Source organism: Strix aluco, chromosome 6 (assembly GCF_031877795.1).
Source record: "Strix aluco isolate bStrAlu1 chromosome 6, bStrAlu1.hap1, whole genome shotgun sequence".
NCBI classification, from domain to species: Eukaryota; Metazoa; Chordata; class Aves; order Strigiformes; family Strigidae; genus Strix; species Strix aluco.
Genome location: NC_133936.1, coordinates 691,905 through 718,855, shown reverse-complemented (window position 1 = coordinate 718,855; position 26,951 = coordinate 691,905). Strand labels below are relative to the sequence as shown.

Here is a 26,951-nt window from a genome sequence, read left to right as displayed (position 1 = left end):
TTAGATTCAAACGTCAAGGTAAAGTCTCTGTCTTGTCTACATAAATTAATGACAAAAATGCCCAACCGTTGTTAATACCAAAGCAGCTTTGTCAGTGATAGCAACTGCGAATTTGCCTATAGAGAAGGCTCTCAACTTTATCATGCTGCTTATTTTAATTTCCTGAGTAGGATTATTTTGGATAGTGTTCACAGAAATGTTGTTTTAGCATGGTTATCTCCAAGAGCTGTAAGGGTCAGAACTTCAGGCAAAAATAGAACAGGCAATCCCCAACCAAAAAAAGAAAGCAAAAAGACCCACTTTTCATTAGAACTACAGACACTTTTTCATACGGCATTTTAAACTCTCCTGCAAAGCTGATTTACTGATTTTTAAGGTTTTTGCTACAGCATGTTTGTGAATGGGATGTTCTCCACTCTTCCAGAATGATAGAAATTACAGCTAATAGCTGTTGGAAAATAATTTTTTGGAAATTCACCCTCTGCCTACAGTTTCAAACTGTCTCTTTGGACTTTGGCAGATGATTCTGTAACAGTTAAATACTAGTTAAGTACGTAAGTACTTGTGTACCTCCACAGCAGTGAGGAATAAAAAGGCACTGTTATTTAAGTGACATACGAAATTAGACTGTAATCCCAGAAGTCTCCTAGACCTTACCTTAACTGGTACAGCATTGTACCAGCTCCTCCCACCATTTTCCTTACCTTTGAATGGAAACTTCCCAAACTATAACTGCCTTTGCCTTCAGGGTTTATTTCTAATGAGCACGAAATTTGGGCCCAGTTATCTCAGAGTAAGCACTCTACAAATAATTGGACTGTATTCTCGTTTTGAGCATGCAGGCTAAGGGGCTGTAATACACGGTTCTACTTTGTAAAATAAATAGCTGAAGACTTCTCCCAAATTCAGAAATTTGCTTTCACCTAATGAACACAGGGGTAATAAATCATTAACCATTTAATCAGGCTACCTCCTTGAGAGTCCAGCTTCTGGGCAAGTTTTGACACAGTTACTCAGTGGAACTCTAGCGATTTGCTCTTCCAGCAGTCCCAGGCTAATCCTCAGGGACAAGTTAATGCTTGCAGGCGTTTAAGGGGCTCCTCGGAAGGGTCGGGTCTGGGGGTCCCCTTGGGCTGTGCCATTGTGCCCACGTAGGGCTGCTCCCCCCAGTTCCTTGGGGAGCCCTGGGTGGTGCTCCCCCAAGGCAGGCTGGGGCGTGCGGCGGCTCCGGCAGCGCCCGGGCACCGAGCGTGTTGTCATCCATCGCCTGGGCGGCTGGAGCGGCACCGCGGCCGCAGCTTTGCGACCAGGTGCCGGTCAGCCGGTGGGTGTTGAGATGCGGCTCTGCCTGGCGGGGCCGGGGCTGCCCTCAGTGAGAGGAACCAGCCGTCATGTCTCCGGAGCTGGGTCACTCAGAACCGAGTGTGCGATTTTCCCAGATGCGTTAGGTAACTAATGGAAGTCTCAGACTCAAAATAGAATTTTTCCCTTGCATAACTTGCTTTAGCAACAAATGTTTGGGGGGCGGGGAGGAGGTTTAGGTGAGATCTAATTTCTAGTTTGCATCACAAATTGCATGAAATACAGTTTCAAAACCTTAAAGCTATAGGCCAGTGAAGCATTTAGATTTCTCACGTTAGTTACACATGAAGTACTCTCCTGTAGCGAGGACACAGAGTCATAAAAGAGATTTATGGTATGAAATTGGATGTGTATTTGAAATAGCTTGCTTTATGTAATCGGGCTGTTAAACCTGAAGAATAAGTAATATTCAGCTTATTTTGAGTGTGTAAATGTTAATGCAATACAAAGTTGGTGCAGCCATAAACAATTTTTGAGAATCACTCCAAACTTTTATGAAAAAACCCTACACAACAACTTTAGAGTATTTTTTTAAAAAATACTTTCTTTATTTCCCAGTTTGTAATAAATTCTCTTTTGTTACTGGAAGTCTTGCTCTACAGGAGCTGGAGTTAAAAGTCATAAGTAATACTGAAATGGGTCTGTGATGGTATTAAAAGTGTCAAGAATCTGTGAACACTTTAACATGAAGTATCTGTTGTTGTAGATTTTTAGTCCCTCAGGATTATCAGACTGTGAATGTGACAGTCTGCTTTTTGCTGTTTACAAATTAGTTTATTTTGTTCCATGTCAGACTACTGGAAGGAAATGTATGATTTTCACAGAAGTAATATTTCTGTGAAACAGCAGGTGATTTAAAAAGTAACCAGACAGTGGGTACAAGTAGGAAGTTTGCTGTAAGCAAAAGACTGAAGCCAGTGTTCTGTCAGGCAGGAAGCTGTGAGGTGAGGTGGGGTTCCAGGAGAGTAAAGGCTGTGGTCAGAGGGTCTGTGACCTGCTGCAGCAGAGCTGGCTGTACCTGCTCCCGGCTGCTGCCGCCTCAGGGCTGTTGATGGGAAATCCCTGGGAGGTGCCAGAAACTCACTGAGGTTTGTCAGGAGGTGAACTCTCACTGGTAAAAGTAAGTGCTGCTGTGCTGGAGCAGACTCCCTCGCTCCTGTGTGTTAGCCATTGAGAGCATGGAATGGGGCGGAGAGCGGGAGAAACAACTCTAATGAGAGAGGGGAGGTTTGCCATCTCGTGCCAGGCTGGAAAAAGTTAGATGTAAGAGTCTGAAGTTGGGAGGGGGAAAAGAACAACTCTTAAGATTTCTGTTAGCTTTCTGTCACCATTTGGTGAGGATGATGAACCGTGGGAGGAGGATACCTGAACACCAAGACAAGTACAATAAACAGCTGGTGTGGAGAGTCTGAAAAAAGGGAGCAGCTGGGCACGTGTTCTTTGCAAGCTTCAGAAGTTTCTGTTGAAGCCGATGGCAGGTTTGGTTCATTTGTTCTTGGCTGCGTGTCCAGTCCCTTTTCAGGAGGCTGGATGGGGAGGAGGTGGTTGATGGCGAGACACAGCAGGCAGAGGAAGACGTGAGGGTCCCAGCAGGCTGCTGCTGGTGTCAGGACAGCTCGGAGGAGCCAGACAGCACAGGCACGGGGCAACATTTGCTTCCTGTGTGGACATTCACAGACAGTCTTGTTTTGAAAAAAAACCCCAAACCTAGCTTTTGGGGGTCTTGGCGTATGGTAACACCCAGGGAAGCAGATTACTTAAACACAATGGTCTGTTGCTTCCAGGTGGTGGCTGGAGTCTCTTCTGCAAGTGTTGCCCTTGGCTGCATCAGCTGAGACTCACTGAGCTGCTGCTCTGCTGAACTCGTACACGCAACTGTCGCGCAGGCCTGCGAGATCGCGCCGGTGCATGTGTGATCCATTGCTATTGATCATTGCCAGGTATCTCGGAGATGTTTGGAGTGCAGTTCAAGCACACTCAGAAATGCAGAAAACTGTCTTACAGGACTGTTTTTGCAGATGCCTTTTGTATGGACTATTCATGTGTCTTTTATACGCACTTTTTAACCACTCTAGCAGAACCAGCATGGGGCAGTCTCTGGAATAACCAGATCCTTCACCCATGATGTTAAGCAATACATTAAAACACAGAAAAACGGTCTAGGCACAGCAGGGTTTGAGCGGGGGAGACCTTCAGGACACTCCAGGAGTTCCCACCTGAAAAGCTTCTAGAGCAGTGAGTCAGAAGCTGCTGTAAGGCGTCTCGGAACTCGGCTGGTGTGAGCCAGTCCACGGCCCCTCGTGGGCAGTCGGTGAGTGAAGTGCGTAGGGCTCGTCCCTGATAGCGAGGACAAGGCTGGCGCAGTCAGAAGGGACCTGCAAGGATCATCTAGTCCAGCTGCCTGACCAATTCAGGGATGACCAAGTTAAAGCATGTTATTAAGGGCATTGTCCAAATCCCTCTTCAACACCGACAGGCCGGGGGCATCGACCCTCTCTGGGAAGCCTGTTCCAGTGCTTGACCACACTTTTGGTAAAGAAATGGTTGCAATTGTCAAGTCTGAACCTCCCCTGGAGCAGCTTTAGCCCATTCCAGGTGTCCTGTCCCTGGATCCCAGGGAGCAGAGCTCAGCACCTCCTTCTCCACGTCCCCTGCAGGGAGCCATGAGGTCACCCTCAGCCCCCTCCTCTCCAAAGGAGACAAGCCCAGGGTCCCTCATTGTGCCAGGGCACACTGCGGCTGCCCCCTACACCCCCAGGTCCTGTCCTGCAGGGCTGCCCCCCCACTGAGCCAGCTGATGCCATGGTTACAACAACATGACAAACCTGAAAGTTGTCCTTGTATCCGTCTCACTTGTAACTGAGGTTCCGTAGCTCAAAAGCCACCGGGATTCTTCATTGATGATGCAGCCAGGAGAATTGTCCTTAGAACTGTTTAACTCCATCATTGTGTGGTTTCTTTGCATTCAGAAAGATAGATATCCTAGTTTAGATTCCAACAAAATGAGATTTTTGAGTTTAAACAGTGTTTAGCTCTCTTTGGGGAAGCCAGCATAAGGAGAGGATCAGATCGGTCCCATCTCAAAGCCTGGGCTCGTTCTGCTTTCTGTTGAAGGAACTGCTGTCAAATAAATAAGCCTTGGGCTTAGAAAAGGCAGCGGAGAGGTTTGCGAGGGTGTTTTGGCCCTTACGAGGGTTCATTGCACAATCTTTGCCTGATTGCCAGACAGCCTGTTTCCTGGGTAGGTGAGCGGCTGAGGAGAGCTGTGTTATTTGGGGACAGCCCAGTCAGCAGCCACAATCCTCATCCAACCCTTTGCGTCATCTCCATGTGTGAGCTCAGCCACGGAGGTAGGAACCACTGCGTTGGGTGTCACTGTGTGACACGCAAGTACGTGGGCTGCCGTGTCATCACCGAAGTCAGGATGGTCACAGATCCCCTCATGTACTATTCCCCCACGGAGCCCCCCTTATCTTACTGAAGAGAAAAAGGATGTTTCATGCAAAGATTTTTCTTTCTTATTTTTGCGTGGCTGTATTAAGAACTTTTGCTGTCTTATAAACTTTTTTGTTGTTAACTCTTGTAACATTTACTGCCTTGTCCCCCCATAATTTACTTCTGAGGAAACAGAATGTTGAAGATCTAGTCAAACTGAAAACCGTATGGTTTATAGTTGCAATTTTATTGGGCTATTGTGGAAATGCTGTTTAATGTGTTTTGCTGAGCGTACACAGCTATACTTCTTTACAATTAGTAAAATACTGTATGTGAGGAAAATATTTAGAGTAAGATGAGTACCTGGTGAGAATTTAGATGAACTTTAAGCTGTGTTTCATGATGAAAAAGATGATTAAATGCCGTGTTTAGCATATTACTTGCATATACAGTTGTGCTGATAATTTATGTCAGATCTCATACTTCTGTGTCTGAATGTCATGTCAGAAGACTCTGCAGGGTAGGGAACTGCAGAATCCTTCCTGCAGACAGAAGGTCGGTGGCCTTTCATTTGGCTGATTGCTCTGCTTGCTGCAGCTGCTGGGATCAAAGTTTCTGTCGTGTTTCTGCATTAGCTCTTATGCTCAGCTCTGCGCTGAGTGCCCCAGGCATACAGGGCAAGAACGCAGCAGTGCCAGTGCAGGACATTCTTCCCACATTTCACCTGGAAAAAACCCAAAACCAAACCCATATCTGCCCTCTGTTGATCATTTTGCTTTCCTCCTTTTTGGATACTGGCTTTCCAGGTTCTGCCTGATCTCAAATCACCTTTACTGAAAACTCCTTAGTGGCTACCACCCACCTGCCACCTACCTTCTTTGTCACTTTTTCAGAAATTTTTTCACAGGACCTCATGCTTGCAAAACACTGCTGGTCTTTCAGCTGTGACACCCAGAGATTTGGTTTCTTCTCACTTCATTTTTGCTCTTGTATCTGCTCTTGTAGCTGTTAACTTCTGCCTGAAAAGGTGTAGAGATTTCCAGTGTAAACAACCTCTCTCGCAGAATACTGCCAGATCTCTTCCATGTGCCTTTTTAAGAAGTAGCTTATAACTTTAATCTTCAAGTTTCACATAAATCAGGATAATGATCTGTTTCTTCCCTTGCCCAAACCTCTTTCTTACAGGGTTGTTGAGGACCCACCCTTTGGAGGTCAGATGTTCACGCCTTTTTTTGAGTAGGATGAAGGGTCCCTTATCTCTTCTGATAAATAACCCTTCTCACCTCAGACTGCCGCCAGTGAGCGCAGCAGGGCACTGGATGCAGGTGCCACCAGGGAGGAGGCGGCTCGCTCCCGGGGGCCACGCGGTGTCAGTGCCATCTGTAAGGAGCGTTTCCATTTCAGAGATCGTTTGTCCTCCCACCGAGGGCTGCACGATATCCGAGGTGCGAGGCCTGACGCGTTTGTTAGCCGTGCAGTCACCTGCTCCGCATAACCTCAGGCAGGCGGGAGCTTCCTGCCAGCGTCACCCGCGGCTGTACCATCCCCAGGAACAGGTGCGGCAGCTGCTTGCTTCGGAGAGATGTTTTCTGTTCGTGTCAGTATTCACACCCTTCCTTCTCCTCTGGAGAGGAACCAGGCAGTGGCGCAGGGAGCAGCTGGCTGCGGTGCCAGTGCCACTCCAGCTGCAGGGACTATGCGCGCCTGCCGACATGCATAGAGGTGACAGACTTCAGTAAAACCAGTCACTAGTCAGCGGCCAAACCGCTTCCGTTCTTTGTTTTATGTGAAGCTTTGTGCTGAATCCGTCTGGCAAATCCCGGTGACCTCTTTAGGAACAGAAGTGTGTCTGCGGCATGTTGGTACTGGGTTGCCCTGATTTGGCCTGGTGCGTGGCGTGCTGCAAAAAGAGACAGATTTGTCTTCGGTATGGGATTGATCTTTAGATACCTGAAAGGATGTTGGCGTTAGAGAGGGAGAGTGAGCTCGAGGCACATTTCGGAAAGGTGGAAGGGCGTTTCACAAATGAGTTTGTGTGCTTGTAGGGACCATTCCTGGAGACAGCAGTAGCGCAGCAGGGAGCCGCCTCTCCTGTGGGGCGGCAGTGAGCTGTGCCTGCGGAAGGAGCAAGGAGCGTCTCCTGCCAGCGTGTGTGTCTGCTGAGTACGGTTCCTTAAGAAAAGAAAAGAGTCTTTACTCTCTGATAGGCAAGTTTTCCTTCTCGGCACTGTGGCAGGCCTGGGCGCTGACCTGTTAGGGTTATTCTGATGATCATCTCACATTGCAGCGCTTCCACCAAAGAGCTTACACAGCCGCCAGCCAGCTGCAGAGATGGATGCTGAGTACACTAGGCCAAAGTTTAGAAATATTTATTTCAGTCTGTAAAGTGAATCTTTTCATGGCAGCTCTGCTGACCACTCACCGACCAACAGTGTTGGAATAATATTAAAGTTACATTGCAGACTAATTATGTTTCTTCTTGTTTTGCATAAGTAAATTATCTCTCTCCTGTTTAAAGTGATGTCTTTTAAGTTGTTAATGGTGCTTTATATTTGTTTGCCAAGTCTTTTCTGACTTCACTGCAATGGAAATCTCTCCTTAAGGGGTTCTCTGGAACTTGTCTTCATGTGATGCAGTAAAGATGACAATCATTAAAGATGCTCTGTCAACCCTGACAAACACTGTGATAGTGCCGCATTCCGGATGGAACAGCTCTTCCTTTGATGATGATCATAAAACTAAATTTCAGACTTCCCTAGTTCTGCGCAATACTACAGGATGCCTGAGGTAATCTGCTGTTCTAGAAGACTCCCTTCTACAGAGTAATTGTGTTATCCAACAGGTCCTTTCTATACTGTAATTTTTAAGACAAAAGAGTTGTTGCATTCTATAAATCACATATAGCTTCCTCATTCAGGCAGTTTTACTTTTTTTTTTTTCATATTAGAGAAAGATGAAAAGTACAGTCACTAAGAGGTGCTAACTATAATGGCTAGTGGTTACATTTTGGTTGTTTTTTTAATATGTTATGGTCATTGCACTTTCCCCAGTTAATTACTGCAAATTTTTTATTGTGTGTAGGGCTTATGAATATTATTTAGGGGAAAAATTGTGCATTTGGTGATTATTATTGTATACATCTAAATAATTATGTTGTATATGCATGTGTATCAGTAAAGAAGTGTTTGACTCTTCCCTTTGTGGATTTCTCAAACAGAAGTAAGAAGAAAAAAAGTATTCAGAGCAATAAAAGGCAAAACTAAAATAACTGAAAAGAGCTTTCAAGGGCCAGGGGTAGTATATGAGCTATTTCTGTTCATTGGTAGGTTTGTTCATAATTTTAATTTATTGGATTTGAGATTGCGTTCCATTAAACAGCAGGGTAAGGCCATTCTGTTTAAACAGAACTGGAATTGCTTTTTATTTGCTGGTCACCCTTCTAGACCTCAGCATATTTTCATAAACTACTTTGTTGTTGCTCACTGGGTGGTTTTTGCAGACGACGAGGAGCCCAGGGCCGTGCCAGCATAGGGTGCACATGCTGCCTGGGAACGGGCAGCTCTGGGGACGGGCGCTGCCGTTTGTGGGGCGCAGCCAGGCGCAGGTTCTGTGGCACGCCGGTCTTCCAGGAAATACTTGTCTACATCCTTGGCTTATTCCAAAGCACAGCGCAGCCTTTTCCTTTCCCTACACCCTAACCTACACATTCATACATTTATACTCTCTGGGTAGTACTGTCACAAATGTTCGTGAGGCTGCACCACGGAACGGGTCGCGGAATGGACAACAGAAGGTGTTTCCAGCACAGGCAAGCTCAGCAGTCCGTTCTACTCACAAGCCATAGATTTGGGCTTGGGATGGAGAAGTCTGGGAAGGGGGTTGTGCTTACGGCTGTTTTGTCAGCAAGTCGATGCTATCTTGAAATTACAGCTTTGAACTGTATTTATCTTTTGTAAGAATTGAGGGTGAGTGGCCGCACAAAATGGTGCTTTTGCTTTTAACTTCTCCGTTACCAATCTGCTGTCTAAAAGCTTTCGCAAGAACGAAGCGACTGTGCGTGTGTGAATACACTGTGCTCCCTTCTCCTGCAGGAACCTGAGCTCCGCCGGTGAAGAGGCCCGGAAGCAGATGCGGTCCTGCGAGGGGCTGGTGGATTCGCTGCTGCACGTGATCCACACGTGCGTGAACACCTCCGATTACGACAGCAAGGTGTGTGCACGCTCCGCCGCAGCCCCCTGTAGGGCTGAACCCACCCCTGACGGGATCTCGGGGGCTGTGTGCTGTAATTCAGCGCTGTGACATGCATAGCGCCGCTGTCTTCTCTCCCAGCCCCAGTTTGCTGATGCACAGTCAGATCCTGTCGCATAATACAGCGGGAACTTGGTCTGTGCTGCCAGCAGTGTTGAAGTATTCATCCTTGAATAAAATAGTAATAAGCTCTTGTGCTTTTCACTTTCAGAATACTAAAAAATAAGTCACTAGAGTAGAGCTTACTGTTCTAGATGGAAAAAACATGGAAATATGTTTGAGGATATCAGGAGAGAGATTGCAGTTTTCTCAGAGAAACAAAGCAATGCCCAAGGCCCAGAATTAGAATTCAGTGCTTGTGCTCCAGATGCCTTTTCACCTCTGTTTCCTTTGTCTGGGTTGCTCCATCACGATGTAAGAAAGTCACTAATTACACGACATCTTTCTGGTTTGGCTCCAGACAGTGGAAAACTGTGTGTGTACCTTGAGAAACCTGTCTTACCGTCTGGAACTGGAGGTACCTCAGGCCCGTCTGCTGGGAATCAATGAACTGGATGATTTGTTAGGAAAGGAATCACCTAGCAAAGATTCGGAGCCGAGTTGCTGGGGGAAAAAAAAGAAGAAGAAAAAAAAAACTTCACAGGAGGATCAGGTTTGCTGTTTTCCTTGTATTACAAATCTATCAACTGTAGTTCAGCTAATGATGGGGGGAGTACGTACCTTAAAGAAGAACTATCATATGTTGAATGAAAATCTAGAGGTTTGATGTTGTTACAAACACGTGTTCCTTCCTCAGTGGGATGGAGTCGGCCCTATACCAGGATTTTCCAAGTCTCCTAAGGGGGTGGAAATGCTGTGGCACCCGTCTGTGGTAAAGCCGTACCTCACGCTTCTGGCAGAAAGCTCCAACCCCGCTACTCTGGAGGGCTCTGCAGGATCCCTCCAGAACCTTTCTGCGGGCAACTGGAAGGTACGTGAGTTCCCAGCCTTCCTCCTGTCCTTGCGTTCTAGCTGGGTGTTTAACAGGACACTGGAGTGTGTGTGGAAGGAACGTGGAATTCTCTGGTGTGCGTCTGCACATTTCCCTCTAGCGTCTGTCATTAGTGCTCCTGTGCTGCAGTAATGTTTTCATGAAAAGCGATGACAGAGACGGTAGGCAGAGTAGTATGGAAACTGGCCTTGAAATGGGCACCATTTATTTTAAATAAACAGAAGAGGCTTTCTTTCAGTGCATATTAGGTAAAAATAATCTAGCATCTTCTAGCTGTGAGTTCTGGTGGCAGTGTACTGTCAAAATAAGACTCGCATAAATAAACTGTTAGTATTTGCTTTTTTTTTTATTTCCATACATTTTTGCTTGTGGCCCTTGCACACAGTATGTTACAGAAGCACCACGTGAGAACACTTTATGTTGGGTATTTGTCATGGAGAGAGTAAAAAAAACCTAATTGCTTCCTTTGCTTGTAGAGAAACAGCAAAGACTTTTTCGTTTTCTGACCACTATAAAATTGGTCTTTAAAAAGCAAAACCCTGTTCCCTTTTCAATAATTTGTCATCTATTAAGATGTTTTGCCTGTTAGACCACTTCTTTTAAACACTGCTTTGTAAGAGGAATGAGTGAAAAACAACCGAGCGCTGACCCTTTATAATAACAGAAGAGATTCGCATTTATCACCTCCTTCTCTTCGGAAAATGTCCCCAACATAGTTACGAATTACAGTCGAGTAAGAGATTCTTTCAGTCAGAGTGTTGTAGCAGATTTGGAGTAACTGGAGCTTTTCTGCAGTTCGCAGCGTACATCCGAGCTGCCGTAAGAAAAGAAAAGGGGCTGCCAATCCTTGTGGAGCTGCTGAGGATGGATAATGACAGAGTTGTTTCATCCGTGGCGACGGCCCTGAGGAACATGGCCCTGGATGTCCGCAACAAGGAGCTCATCGGTGAGTCCGGGGCGGTGCTGTGGGAAGCACTGTCCCTGCGGGCCAGAGCCCCAGCTGAAAAAGCACGGGGGTCAGATTCTGCCAGTAGAACAGCACACTTGCTTTGACTGGATCACCAGATGTGTCACAGAAATCAATCTTTCTGACAGCAGCAGCTTTTCAGAGCAATACTGACCTTGTAGCTTGCCGTTGGCTACCTGGCATGGCTGTCTCTTGACGAGGGGCAGAACTCACCTCAGCGAAACTAAACGGGACAGGAAACCATCAGCACAAAGTCTGATGGAGAACAGGAGCGAGGCGGGAGCCTTCTCGGGGGGGTTTCAAGGTCCCTTACGTGTTCTGAGAGGACAGGACAGCTCTGCGGCCCGGGCCTCAGCGACTGGTGTGCTTAACGGTATCGGACAGGGAGAGAGGGAAGCAATCCTCTCCCAGTAAGACACGTCCACCAGAACACAGGTACCGCGCGGTACGTACGTGTCTGCGGAACGAAGCCATCGGCAGGGTGCTTGCTAGAAAAGCGTGCTGTTTCCCTCTTGTCAGTTTTCATATTTAATACTTAAAGCATTCATCTGTACCTTTCTCATCTAGCGCTTAAAAAAACCCCAAACAGCATTTTTCCTGCCCTGATCAGGAATCTCAGTTTATTGTGGCGAGTGTTGAATGTGCCTCACCCTCAGTCACAGACTGCTGCGGCCTGAATGGACCCTGCAAACCTGTCACAGTGTAAAAAAGTTTCATTTTTGTTACAGAAGCATTTTCGGTGTTGCAGACTAGTGGGATAAGTATGTAACAGCTATTTATACAGATAAAGAGTATCACCATTCTCAAAAAGATAAATGCAGGTGAACAGAATTTTATTACCTATCTCTGAAGCTCCTCCATCTCGGGTGTTCAGAACGTGCTTTCTTGCAGTGTAGGTATTGCATACAGAAGGAGTCAGTAAAAAGAAGATTCTGTTCCATAGCACCACCCATACACAGGTCATACTCACATGATATTCTCTTTTCAGGATTTTTTTTTTCCCTTCCTGGCAGAACTTTTCAGTTCAGGAATGCACCTCCACCTGTTCCCTCCCCTTGTCAAAGCCTTAACTGTGACATAATTACTGGCTTTCCAGGTACACTCTAAACTAATCTTTTATAAAATATTTTGAGACCTGAAGTGAGCCATAAATTACCCTACTCCAGCCATCTGTTTTACGGAATTTTACTGCCGTTGGTAGGGGCAGGACCAATGGGTTTCCATGGTCTGAACTCGGAAGGAAATAGGAGCCTGGGGGCTCCACCCAGCCACTGCCAGCTGGTGTATGCAAGCACTCACGAGGAGCTCGCTGGAAGATGGGCAGCGGCGGGGAGCTGCGGGACACGCCACTGCTGGGGAGGGTTTAACAGGGTGTTTGAAAACTTGTTCCTTTTGTTTGCAGAATTGCTTTTGGGATATTTTTTTCCCTCGGGCACATTATGCAAATAGATGGCTAATGGCATTGTGTAAACTTACTCATTCACTGTTATGTACAAATGCCTGTCTTCAATAAAATCAATTAATCATTCAATTAAAAGCACAGCCTAAACAGGAAAAAAAAATTACCTTAGCTTTAGTTAATTTCCTGTGTCTGCAGTGTGATTATTCCTGGGCCATCAGTCAGTAACTGAAATCTGAAGGAGCTGAGATCTCATCTCGTTTGGGTAACAAATAAGGTGAACGGGATGTCTGGAAGAAGGAAATTCCGAGTTACTGTAAGGATTTCTTTAACCCCCCCATAAATGAAGCCTAGGAACGTGCACCGCTCCTTCAATCATAACAAAGAGCGTAACGCTTTCCCTTGAATTATTCTGCTTTCTCCAAATAATTCCCGTTTACAGATGCTCCTATTTTAATGCAAAAATGCAAATTCTCACATTTTTAAGGTAAAAGGAAAACAAAAATTCAAAAATTGATCTCTAGTCTCTCTTGGCTCTGTGTAAAATACGAATTCTTGGAAGGTTTCCATGGTTTTGATCCTGTGTTTGTTTTTATTGCTTTCAGATGCAGTTTTGTGACGAGTCCTACAATTTCAAACCTTAAGCACCAAAATGTATTTTTTCACCTGGTCCTGTTGATGGGTTTTTATAGGTAAATATGCTATGCGGGATCTGGTGAATCGGCTCCCAGGAGGCAACGGGCCCAGCATATTGTCGGATGAGACAGTGGCAGCAATCTGCTGTGCTCTGCATGAGGTCACCAGTAAGAACATGGAGAATGCCAAAGCCCTGGCTGATACCGGAGGAATAGAAAAGCTGGTGAACATAACGAAGGGACGAGGGGACAGGCAAGTAGGCGACCAAGTTCATACTGAAACTGTTTCCCTGTTCCCTCGAAAACACTTAAGAATGTGGGAAATGTTTTTTGAGTAAAAAAAAGAATCTGCTTTTGCAATCCTGACGCGAGTGGTTAGCAAAGCCTGGGTCACACCGGGAGGGAGGCGGCAGCCGGTGCCACCTCTTGCAGTGTTTTCTCTGCCTCAGGCTTTTGGAGGCTCCTGCCCTGCACGCGGTAATCGCAGCAATGGGGCCTACTCATGTTGAATGGTATTTTAAAAAAATCGTTCCCTCTTAAACACCTACAAATCAATAGAGTATTCAGCGCTTTCCAAAGTCAGAATACGCCGGCGCCTCTGTCAGGACGTACCACAGCAGCTGTTACACCTTGGGCGCCCTTGGTGGGCCCTGAGGAGAACCCGGCCCTGCGGGAGCTCCCCGCGGCGGCAGGACCTTCTGGCCAGGCTGCAAAGCGAGCGCTGCTGGAGAAGGCCAGGCCTCTGTGGGCGCTGGGCTGGGGCGGGCGCTTGACAAAACCCAGCATCAGGAGCAGGACAGGGTAACGGCCCCTGGGTCACCTCGGGGAGCCCTCTTCCCCGAGCAGCCGGCCGGTGAGGGTTAAACATATGGCGCCTTTAACAGAGTCTGTCTCAAAAGGAAGCTGTATTGTGGATATCCACAGTTTGATTCTTGGTGTGTCCAAGGGACACGGGCTCGTTCCAGCTGCAGGCATGGATGCCCTGATGCTTTCCGTGACTTCACTGGTCTGTGAAGACGATGTGTAAAGTTGCAGCTGCACTTACATTTATGAGGCAACAGGGTACACTAAACAAATTTTAAATCCTGTGAACGTATTAAGAGTGTCTGCTCATTGATTAACACCAACAGCTGCAATTTGTTTCAGTCTTTTCTTTCAAAAACTGTTTGGATGACTCTTCACAGTGACAGAAAAAGGCCCAAGTTTAACACAGATGGCACTTAATGGTCAGTCGCTACTTCAGTGCCACTACCAGCTTACTACCATTTCTCTTTAAAAAGACTGCATGATTTTATTTTTAATAACAGCTAGAGCAGTTTTCCTGGCCTTGATCTTGTGAGCAGAAAAGTGTTTTCCCAACTAGGAGAAGTTTTCAGTAGTGCAACACAGAAATGAGAACAAAGTCTCACTATGAGGGTGTCTGGAGACTTTCAATACCAGCTCTCCTGTATTTGTTTGTTCTTTTTCTACAGTTAGGAATTTTATACAACGACTGAAAGTTTGTAGCCTCTGTTCTCATGAAATGCACTAAATGGAGTGCTGCTTTTCATGATTTTTTAGTTCTTGCAGACAGTGAGGGCAGCCACTGTATCCTCATGTGGGTGACCTGAGCAGATGTCTGGGCTGGAGCGGGAGGTGACTCAGGCTCTGCACCAGCCTCTCCTGAGGCGCCTCTTCACGCCCTGTGGGGACCCGGAGGGGTGACCTGACTCGCTTCACAGCATCAAGGTTTAGGCTGTTCTATAGCTCAGGAACATTGTTCTTTTTAAGTGGAATTAAGTGGCTTTCTGATAATGTAATACTCTCTACTTCCTTAGATCATCGCTGAAAGTCGTCAAGGCAGCCGCCCAGGTACTGAATACATTATGGCAATACCGAGATCTCCGCAGCATTTATAAAAAGGTAAATGACAAAATCAGCCTACACTGGGAAACAGTTCTACAAAAACTCCTAATTTAATGAAAAGCGATTTATTTTGATGTCTCTTTCTTTTTGCCACTCGACAGGATGGATGGAATCAAAGTCATTTTATTACACCAGTATCAACACTGGAGCGAGAGAGATTCAAATCACATCCTTCACTATCAACAGCAAATCAGCAGATGTCTCCTGTCATACAGTCAGGTCAGCCAAGAAATGTAAAGATTCACTGAAGGGGTACCCGATATCCTGTTTTTTAAACCAAGCAGCCTCTCAGTTTACCAGTCCTTCCGTCTAGAACACAGAGGTCGCGCTGTCTCTCCTCTGTATTTCGACAGAAGCACCTCGTTCTCTGGCTGTTGCCTCAGCTGACTCACAGGGTTTGTGGGTGTCTCTGCATCAGCGTTTTGGTTGGGATAAGGAGCGCGCTGAAGGCAGCCTCCCCCCTTACCCCGCAGCGCAGCTCAAACTGCCGTCCGGCTGTGTGACGCTGGAGCAGGTGTGCTCGGGGCCGTACCACGCCCCAGCTGGTCACGACCAGGCTGGACGGTGCCAGGTGAAATCCTCGGGTCACACCTGGAGGTCGTTTCTGACTGATTCCCCCGCAGAGCCATCCCGTGCTGTGCGACCTGGCGCTGTAGGTGCAGCCTCACGGAACGCGGGCTCTGGACAGCCTAGGAAGCAACAGACCAATAGCGAGGGACCTATTTTCATTCCCAATTACGTAACGTCCCCTTAGGATGAGCAAGACAATTACAGAAATCTTACTTTTCTGACTCCTTTTCATTTATTTCTCACCTTTGTTCCTTTATCATCTTCAGTGCTAGGATTTAGATCTTCGTGAGGGGGCTGACACAAAACCTACTTGAAACCTTGTATATTGTCTTCATTCAGCATTTTTATCAGTTTTATCCAATTTACTCTTCTGGTTTTATGTGAATAGATCTCTGTTAATACCGAGAAATACCTATCTACTATGACTGCTAAAATAAGTGACCAGTTCCTACAATACTCTTGTTTAATTACTTCATATAAAACAACCCTCACACATCCCTTTGTGATGCGGTTGACTTGCAGAACGAGGGCCTGGGCAGGGCTCTGTTTTCCTACGAGAGGTGCGTACACCCGGAGCACCTCAGGAAGGGAGCGCGTGTCTGCCGCGCCGAGTTCCCTACAGCCACCCCGGCACAGCCAGCGGCACAGAGGCCGCTGCAGGTGCTGTGCCACAGCAGGCTGCAGTCACAGCTCTGGAGGGTTTTGTTACGCCGATCTTAACTGTGGCCCACGTCCAGCTTTCTCCCAGCCCCCCGCGATTCCAAAGGAGTGTCCTGGCCAGGTGTCTCCGTCGCTCTCACCACACGATCCTGGAGGCACTTTTTACTTGTACACCCTGGCACCAGGTTGCACATGCTGGCATCGAAACACCACCTTGATTCACAGCCTGATTTAGCTCTGCACCTGCTGCCAGAGCCAAACGTACCTTCTGAAAACAAGCAATGGCAAGGAAGCGAACACAGCTTAGGCCCAGGGAGCTGGCCAGGTTCCACCAAAGTGTGAAAGGATTTTCCAGTACCTACTGTCAGACTCTTACCTTGGTGCTTCCTCTCCCAAGATACACCAGCAGAACAACTGCGTTACTCCAGTTCTCTGAACTACCAGTAGGACTTAAGATGGGCAGCTCTAGCATGGTATTTGGAGGCTGTCGTACTGTAAAAAAATCCAAACAGGAAGCATCTGCTTTTCTGTTCCAGAGCATGAACAAGCTTAGAGTTTGGAGTTTGGAGCGTAGAGCACGTCCAAGGAGGGAGCTGTGGTGGCAGCCCTGCCGCCTGCAGCGTGCTGGAGCAGTTACACTTAGCCTGTAGCCGTTGTTCTTGTCTCGGTCACTCAGTTATTAACACACACATTATGATGACCCATGTCAGAATTTTAATGACAACTCCAAATCTAGTTTTTTTAGCCATTAATATGTCAGGATAATACCAGTAATTAAACTATCCATAATCACACAAAATTGTGAGATGTAATGTAATGGACACAGCTAATGGAAGAAGATATCATTGGTTAATATTTTTAAGCAAAATCTCTAGAAATTATTTTTAAATTGTCTTCTCTTGTGTTACTGGGGTCTTTCTAAACCAACAAAACCTGAGTGGCCTGTAAAACAGGGATGACTTAGCAGAGCAAACATTGTACAACTACAGAAGAGATTCAGCTGTTGACTGTAAGACTACAGTCAGTCATCCATTGCTGTGAGGTGACAAGGGTTGTCAGCCAGCTGGAGCACGGTGTCCATGGTACGCTTCCACCTGCTGATCAGAGAACTGTAGCACAAGGCTGTACGTGGATCGCGTCAGCCAGGCAGACTGTAAGTTTTTCTGTCCTGTCCCAAGTGATAGGATGGACTTAAAGATTCTATTTCAGTATAATGTAGATAAAATCACAAACATTAGCATGAGTATCATCTTCTAAATGCAGACAAATGATGTCATATACAAACTGAAATGGGTAAGGTCTGTGATTTCAGTTGTAGGCATTAGAGAGCAGGAACTCACCACTGAAGTATAATCTCGTGGTACGTTGTTGATGGCTTTTGCCACTGGGGCTCTTCATCCAGGAAGAATGACGTGCTGGTTCTGCCCATTGCCCGCATCTCTCGTGTTAATGCTGGAGGGAGGAAGGGATGAGGAGGGGATAACGGTTCGGTATGGGAAAGGCTTTTGTGGTACATACTGATCATCCTCCTTTTCCATCAGTTGGCAGCACGTCCTCGTCACCGGCTTTACTGGGAATTAGAGAACCCCGCTCTGAATACGATCGAACGCAGCCGTCTATGCAGTATTATAACAACCAAGGCGATGTCATCACACATAAAGACATGTATACTGGTAAGAGACCACTCGGGTATTAGCCAGTACTGCTGAGGGGCAAAACCTGCCTGTACTGTGGTGTTAGATTATTGGTGGATACTAAAATCTGCAGACTTAATTGTTTGGGTGCTACATCATTTCTTCTAGGTAAAGCAGAGCAAATAGACTTATAGACAAAAGAATAAAGACTGAAGTTTATGCCATAAACTGTTTTCTCACAGGTTCCAGCAAACCTTCACCGATTTACATCAGTTCCTACTCCTCACCAGCAAGAGAACAAAATAGACGACTACAGGTGACTCCAAAATTGTATTTTGAAATGACACTGGTAACAAGACTCAGCACGTAGTGTTTAACGGATACACTTTGTAGTATTAGAGTGCTTTTTTACAGAGTGTATCTCTAGCGTAGTTAATTTGTTATTGGGCATCAGTGTGCTTAACTGGCAGTCGCTCACGTACTCCTGTTACCTTTGTGTTTTCCTTTTATATTCACATATTTTAGCGTGTTGTTCTTATGGTGGGGTCTGAGACCACTTTTGCTACTTGACTGGGTTTTTTTGGTAGGTCTGGTCAGGTTCTGTACTTTCTACTTATGCTCTAAAAGTATGACTTTTGGAGAGTTACTGGCTCCCCAGTGAATGCAGGAGATGACATACAGGGAGGCTTAGAGGCTTTTCCTCTATTTAGTTTAATTTAAAAGTTAGATACATTTCCTGGAGGTTTGAAACCTATGTTATCCTCGTACCTATCATAAACTGTCATCATTGCTAGAGCTGCACTTCACTTTTTAGGGAAAGGTTCTGTATAATGTCTGTAAGTTTGAGAAACAAGTATTTTCTCTGCTAATTATATTTGAAAGCTTATGTTTCTATCATTTTGTCAACAGCATCAGCAGTTGTACTACAGTCAAGAAGATACCAACAGAAAAAACTATGACGCATACAGGTTATACTTGCAGTCCCCACATAGCTATGAAGACCCGTATTTTGATGATCGAGTTCACTTTCCTGCGACTTCAGATTACACAACACAATATGGACTGAAATCAACCACAAATTATGTAGACTTTTATTCCACCAGACGATCTTCTTATAGAGCAGAACAGTACCCAGGTTCACCTGACTCCTGGGTGTAGCATCAAAGAGAAAAAACAACAGTGTATTTCTCATCTTGCTTGAGAAGAAATGGAATGGCCTCATTTGTTGTTTTGGTTATGAAATGTGAAAGTGAAATAAAAGAAGGAACAAGGAAGATTTTCTTTTTTTTTTGAGTGAAGAATTGTCAGGAAGAAAAACTGGAAGGGATGGTTTTTTGCTCTGTTTAGATGTTAGGTATAATTACTTGTAGCTCCTGTAGTCTGGTGAGGGTGTGGGCGAAGTGATGAAAGGTTTGAGGATTGAGTAAAATGAATTTGGAAAGCGTGTAGGTCAGAGCAAATTAAAGCTGATTTTTTTTTTTTAATTATGTGAATAAAAGTCTTGTTCTGATAGTTTGTACAGAAAAAATAAAATGGATGCCCTTGTTTTATTGCTATTACTAAATGTCAAGATTGTATGCTATTACGTCTTGTAAATTTTTCGTTGGTGTAAATATGGAACTGCCACATTGGTTTAAAGTGCCATCCATTTGTAATGCAGTGTGTCATTTTAAAAGGAACTTGAATCATGCACAAAAAATATTCCAAGAAAATGTTATAAATTTTAAAAGAAAAAAAATCCACTTTTAAAAATGAATAGTGTAATTTTGAAGCACAAAGTCCAGTCCAGTATATCTACACCTATCCCATTCCCTGCCTATTTCATAAGAAACTTCACTGCCATTTTCTATGCACATGGAGTAACAATAAATATGGAAGTCTCATCCATGGAAAGCTGTTCCCTGTTCATTTTTTTTTTTTTTTAATTTTCTGTGTGTGATATTTGGAAACAAATACCATGAATATGAAGTCTAATTGCATGTTTTTAAGCAGGTTAAGTATATCAAAACATTTGGGCCAGTTTTTCCCAGCTTTCTTCACTGCATATAGTCTGAATTTTCAGGCTGGCAGACCAGAGTGTGAAATCACGCACTTCCCTCCCATTCTTCCTTAGGCTAGTATTTTTACTTTTGATATGGGCGATCCAGGGTATTTCAGAACTCTCCTGTTTTCTTCCCATCGTTGCTCTACTCCTCCCCTGGCTCTCCCCAAGAAAAATAAGATGATCTTGCTTTCATAGAAATTATAGTCTCCATTTTGACTACATTCTGCTTGGAACTATTTACAATAAAAATCTTTGATTATTTTAAGTAACTAAATCACCTACTTTCCACATGCTGTAGAGTCTGTTAACTTTATACCGTCTGTAACCATAATTATTGTTCCCCATCATCGCACTTTTCTTCAGTTTTCGGTGTTTCCAAATACCCTGACTGCATCAGTGAAAGCAGAAAAGGTAAGCAGAATTACTCCAAGTTTAGATTGTAAGGCAAATCCACTTTTCCTCGACTGGTTGGGCTACTTCAGCCCCCTGACTGTAAAAGGGAAAGGAGGGGAGGGGGTGGCCAGCAGGGTGAAAGCAGTGACTCCAGGCAGAGCTCTGATCACAGCCCCGCGCAGCCCTGCTGGCTGCAGTGCCACCGTTCTTGCTGCGGCCAGTACTGTGCAGATGGTGCCTTCTCTGTCCCAGAAGACTTTCTTTTTTAAGATAGAAAATAGTTTCCATTTACTTGAGTTTGTTTCTTGTAACAATAATTCTGCCACTGCTCTTTCATTGTTCTACCTCTCTTCAGCCACGCGCGAGCTTTGGTGCCGCCTAACGCAGTCGGTGTTGGTTTCCCGCTCTGCCTGTAACCAACTGAAGGTGGTGAGCGCTGGGCCAAGGACGCTTATTTGGCATTTCATTGCCCCAGGAAGATTTAAATCAGCTTCAGGTAACAAAATAATAGGCTGAAAGGGCTCACAGTCTGTTACTATTTGCTGCTTTGAATCTGCTAATAACTCTCCCAACAAGAGGGAGGTAGGCATTTCAACACAACAGCGGTATGATGGAATGATTTTTGCTTCTCATCTGAGGCAAGTTTCATCAAGATCAAGTTTCATCAAGATTCAGGACAGCACCCCCAATTTGGATCTTTCATGCTGTAGAATATATATATAGAGAGAGCGCTCATTATGTTTGTTTTGTTTTTATTGGTCTCATTTATGTATTTTTACACGTCTTGGTGCTATACTGATTAAAATTATCTGTACAGTGTATTTGTTGGTTAATTTCCCTTTATGTGCAGTTTCAGACTCAATGTGTGGAAGTGGGGGAGAAATAGGGCACAATTTCATTTCAGTGTTCACTTTCATAGTGCTGCCTGGCTTTGGGGCCTGTTCCAAAATGTCAGGAACATGAACTTAAGCTGAATGCTTTTAAAATGTGTTGTGTTCACAATTTCGTATTCAGATCGATACTCCACTGAGAAAGGTAAAAATTGTTAACTTTCTGAAAACGTGGATGTCCTTAGGAGAAGGTGATGCTGATTTGGAAGTTAAATAGTAAAAGTGCCCTGGGAAATTCTCTGTTTCCACCTTTCTAATAATTACAAATATGGTGGGGAAAAAAAAAAGGAATTAAACTTTCAGAAGCAGGGAGTTAAATATGTTTTGAATTAGAACCGATTGGGTGTACAGGGGGACCTGACAGCAGACCCGTACGTGTCCTTCAGTGTCACTCCCTCCCGCGGAGCATGACTGAAAGTGGCGTTGACCTGGGTGAAGCAGCTTTGCTCACGAAAGGCCAGAGAGTGATGGGAAGCAGCACTTCACATTCTGTGCCTGTGATTCTCTATCTTATAAAAAGGAGATGAATCTTAACTGAATTAGGGTTGTTATTTAACTAGGCTCAAAAGAATCCTGGCTCCTAAAAAGATTTATTTTTTGGCGGTCTTTATTCCTGCCTGAATAGGAAGTGTCCACTGTGAACAAGTTCGGCAATGAGGGTCATACGTGAATGTTTGTAACAACAGTCTGACCTCTAATTTTGGTGAACGGATACGGTTCCATCAAGAAGTCTGTATGAAAGGACAGATGAGAAATTTTCAGGACAGCATTCATGAGGTGATTCTTTGCCTTCCTTTAGTCATCTTGAAGAGTATGCCTCAACTGTAATCTGCTTGTACCTTTCCTCAGATACTGTGCCTAATGCTTTTAACCACCACGCGCTTCATTTGTTCAGCCAGGGACTTGGGCTGGTCAGCAGGTCCCTTCTGCCCAAGCGGGGTATCGCTACATCACACTGAGTCCCCGGAAGCTGAAGTTAGCTGCGAGTGCTGCAGACTTGTGCTGCCTTGCCAAATTCCTCTGTATGCTCAAAGGGAGAGAAATGGGGTGACTCATCTCAGTGTGGCACGAAGATCTGGGGTACAGCCTAAAATATAAATTCTAGACATACACAGAGGCGTACGGCTCCAGTGAGAACACCCAGCTGTGGTGTGACACAGCTCTGCCAAGTCAGAACAGGCCTAACGAATAGGGGTGAACTGATAAGGGAAACAAAACCTTCATGGCCAACCCCAACCTCACAGGGCAGCAAAAAGAGAGAGACATGGATGAGCCTGGTAGGAGCAGAGGTGAGTTACACAGAAAAACAAGAGTTAGCTATAAGGATTGTGAACACTGGAAAAAGACAAACTTTAGCCTATCAGAGCTAACAGACAGTGGTTAACTGAAGGGAAAAACCTCTGGCACAGACACTAGTCATGTGCACTCCGTGTTCGAGTTACGGTGAGAAAGACTAATGCTCGTAAAAGGTACCAATGTAACATTAATCAACTTCTAAAAAACAAAACAAAGCATGACTTTGTGGCCATGGGTAAATTATTGCAGCTGTCAACAACAGTAGATAAAGGGCCTAGAAGGAAAGCTGTAGAGACCAACGGCTAGATAGAAGAGACTGGAGGAGCCTTCACAGGCTGAGGCACAAAGGTGCGAGCACTCCTTTCTGGCTCTGAGGCAGACATGAGCCGAGGACTCATTCCTGGCTGCACCGTTCGCTTCACTGTCAATCCTTGGAACTGGACAATTAGTACTGAAGTTTAAGACTGTCTGATGCTTTTGTGCTGCCTTCCTAACAACAATCAGCATCTAGTGAAGATGTCAGTCTTGTGGATCTGAAAAGATCCACTAGTCTTCCTCAAAAAAACAGTCCCTTTTCAACACAACAGAACTTCAGAATAATGAGCCCATGGGCAGGGATGCCCCTGTCTTCCAAGCAAACCTCGGTTCTCTGCAGGCTGTGCTCGAGCTGAGTATCAGCATAAATACTGCAGCATTAGGCTTCCAAAAGCCTCCGGTACACAGGGCTAATAAACCCTTCACAGGGAGAAATTGCTATGCAGCCTATAAAATGGAAAGAGCAGCAAAATTATTTAGGTACTTAAAATACACAGTTGTCACAGTGTGTCATAGCCTGTAACACTTAACAGATTAGGAATTAAAAAGTGGTTAGGCCAACTGTACTAAAATTACACAGCAGAAAAATCCTGTGAATAGGTATTAAGAAACTTTCACACTGTAATGTGATCCCTATTACAGAATCATCCGTGAGGAAAAAAAGGTAAGTCAGGTAGTTTTTAAGCTGATCCACCATAAGCCAGGCGAAGGTGCTACACCTTGTGAAATCCATGTAAACTGCTGTCAAGAATAGGGTTATTTTTTCTGTGCCTTTTTTCAGAAACAAGTCTCCAGCTGATACGTGACTCATGCAATAGCCTCTAACACTGTACATTGCTACGTATGAAATTAACAGTTCATCAGAAAGAAGCCATGGCATCTATCAATTTTCTACCATTGGATGTTTTTTCACTGAGTTACATCTGATAGCAGCTCATGTTTATGTAAAATCAATGAAATACCACTAAGGTAGGAACTTGTAATGCTAACAGTGATAGGAGTAACAATAGCATTTATGAGCTCTGAAAACAAATGCTGAGTTGATTTTTTTATTGCCAATTTCTGTGACTAAATTTTGAGCCTGATATTGCACCTCTTCTGGTATATCCGATACTTGTGTCTCCTCAAAACTCCAGGCGGGTCGGCAAAGGTCTAGTATGACACAGTCATATTAGCTCCATATAACTAAACGAGAAACTTTAGGTGATTGTTGTAGGTTAAAACTTTGCTTTCAAAGATGAGCTAAAGTTCTCTGACGAATACCATTGAATTCTAGTTTGACATGTTTTAAAACTTTTCTTATAAATCAAAGTCTAGGGACGTACAACAGGCTCAGAAGAATATACAACCCTGAATGAGACAGTCTTTGAAGCAAAGCATAAAAGCTTGATGTCTTCAAGAAAAGAATAAGACAAGTTGGCAAAAACTCAGACAGCAAATGGTGAGTAACAGTCTGAAGAAGGAGGGAAAAAGCCTATTTCTAATTTAAAGGGTTACCAAAAAATTGACAACAAGACTACAGACGTACAGACTTCCAAGAAGCCTGGTTGGATTAGAATGCTCATTTCTCTTAAACGAGATCTCCGGGCCTAAGCAGGAAATAGGTGTTACAGCTGCATTGCTGACTGCCAAACAGGAAGGCAGAGAGTGATGTAACAGGTCGAGGAAGGTCCTTAGGTCGGCAAGTTCAATAAACACAGTGATAATGGCAGATCTCATTTACCTCCATTAGATGGAAAATGTCACATTATGGTGCAATGCCCAAACTAACTTTTAACATACCAAAACAGACTGCTACTTGGGGGGTGGGGGAGCAACCTCACCCTAAAAAAAAAAAAAAAAAAAAAAGGAATTCTCCGTAACTTCTCCATCAGAGGAGAAATAACTCTTGACTTGCTCCTCAACAGCCAGATCCTGCTCCAAGATGATGAAATTGAAATGGCACAAACTGTGACTGCAGTGAATCAGGACTAGTACTCAGGAACTGTCCTTTTCACTACTCCATTTTGATTTTTTTAAACAAGGCTACAGAAAAGCCAGATAGCTATTATTACGATGTTTAAATTCAAAATGGTGATTACATAAAAACTGAAAGTTTGTAAAAAAATATTTAGAAAGCACTATGAAAGGGATGTTTGTGAAGCGAAGGAATCCTTGCCCCAGGATAATGCGATAGTGTGGATATTAAAATGTCATGTACACTGAAAAATTACTAGGTGAATCCTCCTTGTATTGATTAACACAGTCCCTGAAGGCAGGGAGTTCCATACACCTGCCCTATCCCATTCCCTAGCCAAGCCCAACAGGTCACCATCAGAGCAACGTGCTCAGGTCTTTTGTCTGACAGGGTAAAGCTCTTGCTATAGGTTTAAGGTGGACAACAGCATTTCTGAAGATCAAAAATACACAAAACATTATTTTTAATGAGTTACTGGGGGGGGGAATAAGCTGCTGAATTGGACTTTTGACTTCTAAAAGTCCAGGTTGACAGACAGACTGCATTTACGTGAGTTTTGCTCAGCATGCAGCACATCTTCACACCAAATCCTATACAGCCAGATCTCACAACAGTAAAGAATTGTGACCGACCAGAGCACAATGATACCTGGACCTGTCCATGTCTGTACAATTCACCTGCGGCCTATTTCCAACAGAATTTTTCAAACATTCTGAAAAAATACAAACCTTGCTCCAGTGTCATGGAATAGATACATAATGTGGAATAACCCTTTTTCCTAATATGTTCAGATTTTGTGGATTGTTATGAAGTTGGGGTTTTTTAAATTATGATAATCACCTTGCACAACAAAGTTTAACTCCAAGTCTGACTGCTGTATGGATTTAACTAAGGCTACTCTAGATTTATTTCCACACCAAGGAATTTAGACTCCCTAGACCTAATATTTCATCAACTGATACTTTTATACGGAGCCAGAATGAAGCATTTTAACAGCTTGTTTGCAGAGATTATTGCTGCCACTGACACATAGCACCTTGCTCCAGACAAAAGGTGCATTTCTTCCTCAGGCAACTTGTAGCTGCTACCAAAAAGATAGCAGCAAGCAGGGACTGAGCATCTTTTACACATTCTTCAGACATGTCCACAGGACACCCTTCCTTCATCTGAGCCTGCGCAGTCATCTACTGCCGTGCCAAGGGAACATAAAGACATGGCAATGCAACACACGCCTTCAGCCATAAAACCCCAGGGTGCAGAGTTCTAAAAAACCCACCGAGGACAGGGAAAGGTCTTAAAGCACCTGTCTACAGAGGGCACTGCTGAGAACATGGTCTGAATTACGCCCTGCGCTTGCATGGTGAGCATGGTCATAGTTAGGCCTTACTGATTATGACTATTAACAAGCTCATTAGTGAAGCCCCTGAACTGTTTCTTCTGTTAGGTTATGAGTCAGCAGCTCATCTGTGTTAGCAAGGCTCACCAGGGAGACAGGGAAAAGGCACCGCAGCTGGTCTTTGAATTGCCTGCATTGTGCTTGTCCAACTGGCTTAGTGCAAATGACCGTGACTGTCCCTGTTGTGTATTCTTCCTGCATGGTTACACTAGATCCCAAGATGTACTGCCTTAATTCCACAGCTTAAATATTTTATCTGTCCATGTGCTACTATACTACATTTAAAAAATCTGTTAAAATGTACCTCTGAAGTCTGCTTGTCTCTTCAAAAGCTTTGTGCATTCTGTCATTAACCTTCAGGAGTGAAGATGATAAAGAGGGCAAATGAGTGTCTTAGTGCCTAGATTAATGAGCTGAAGTGGAAACACGGAGTTACTAGAGAGCAGGAAAGCTTAAAAACATCAGGAGACAGAAAAACAAATATTTTGAGATTCTTACTGAGATTTACTCTTTATGGAAAATGAGTTAAATTTAGAGTCATTTAGCAGATTAATTATTGAAATTCTCAGTAGGTAGTGGCCATTATGATGATAAGTACCTGGACATTGATGTAAATCACTTTCTCATTTTCTTGCTTTATTTCGATCGTTACTATTTGAGAAGCTGTTTGTTTTTCAGAAAACATCAGAACATCAATCACATTTATCATCTTTAGGAAAAAACTGGAAGGTAAATACAAGCCAAGTATCTCTACAGAAGGTGGTCTGTCCAGTTCCTGAGGCATGTGTGTTTTACACACCTTATGTGGGGATATTTATATTAATGCATGCTTCTCTATTTATTTTAAAGATCAG

General features: G+C 44.5%; 1 protein-coding gene across 6 annotated transcripts in view; it reads left to right on the top strand.

Moving 5' to 3' along the window:
* Positions 1–19,699, top strand: part of PKP4 (plakophilin 4) — a 99,077-nt gene extending 79,378 nt beyond the window's left edge. For all 6 annotated transcript variants that reach the window (XM_074828413.1, XM_074828414.1, XM_074828410.1 and 3 more), the window contains 11 exons: positions 7,401–7,584; positions 8,889–9,006; positions 9,506–9,697; positions 9,842–10,015; positions 10,832–10,982; positions 13,095–13,290; positions 14,855–14,939; positions 15,044–15,161; positions 17,714–17,845; positions 18,049–18,122; positions 18,716–19,699. In XM_074828413.1, coding sequence (XP_074684514.1) covers positions 7,401–7,584; positions 8,889–9,006; positions 9,506–9,697; positions 9,842–10,015; positions 10,832–10,982; positions 13,095–13,290; positions 14,855–14,939; positions 15,044–15,161; positions 17,714–17,845; positions 18,049–18,122; positions 18,716–18,964 — 1,673 coding nt within the window. In that variant the 3' untranslated portion in view covers positions 18,965–19,699. The remainder of the gene's footprint in view (positions 1–7,400; positions 7,585–8,888; positions 9,007–9,505; positions 9,698–9,841; positions 10,016–10,831; positions 10,983–13,094; positions 13,291–14,854; positions 14,940–15,043; positions 15,162–17,713; positions 17,846–18,048; positions 18,123–18,715) is intronic.
* Positions 19,700–26,951: the final 7,252 nt, after the last annotated feature.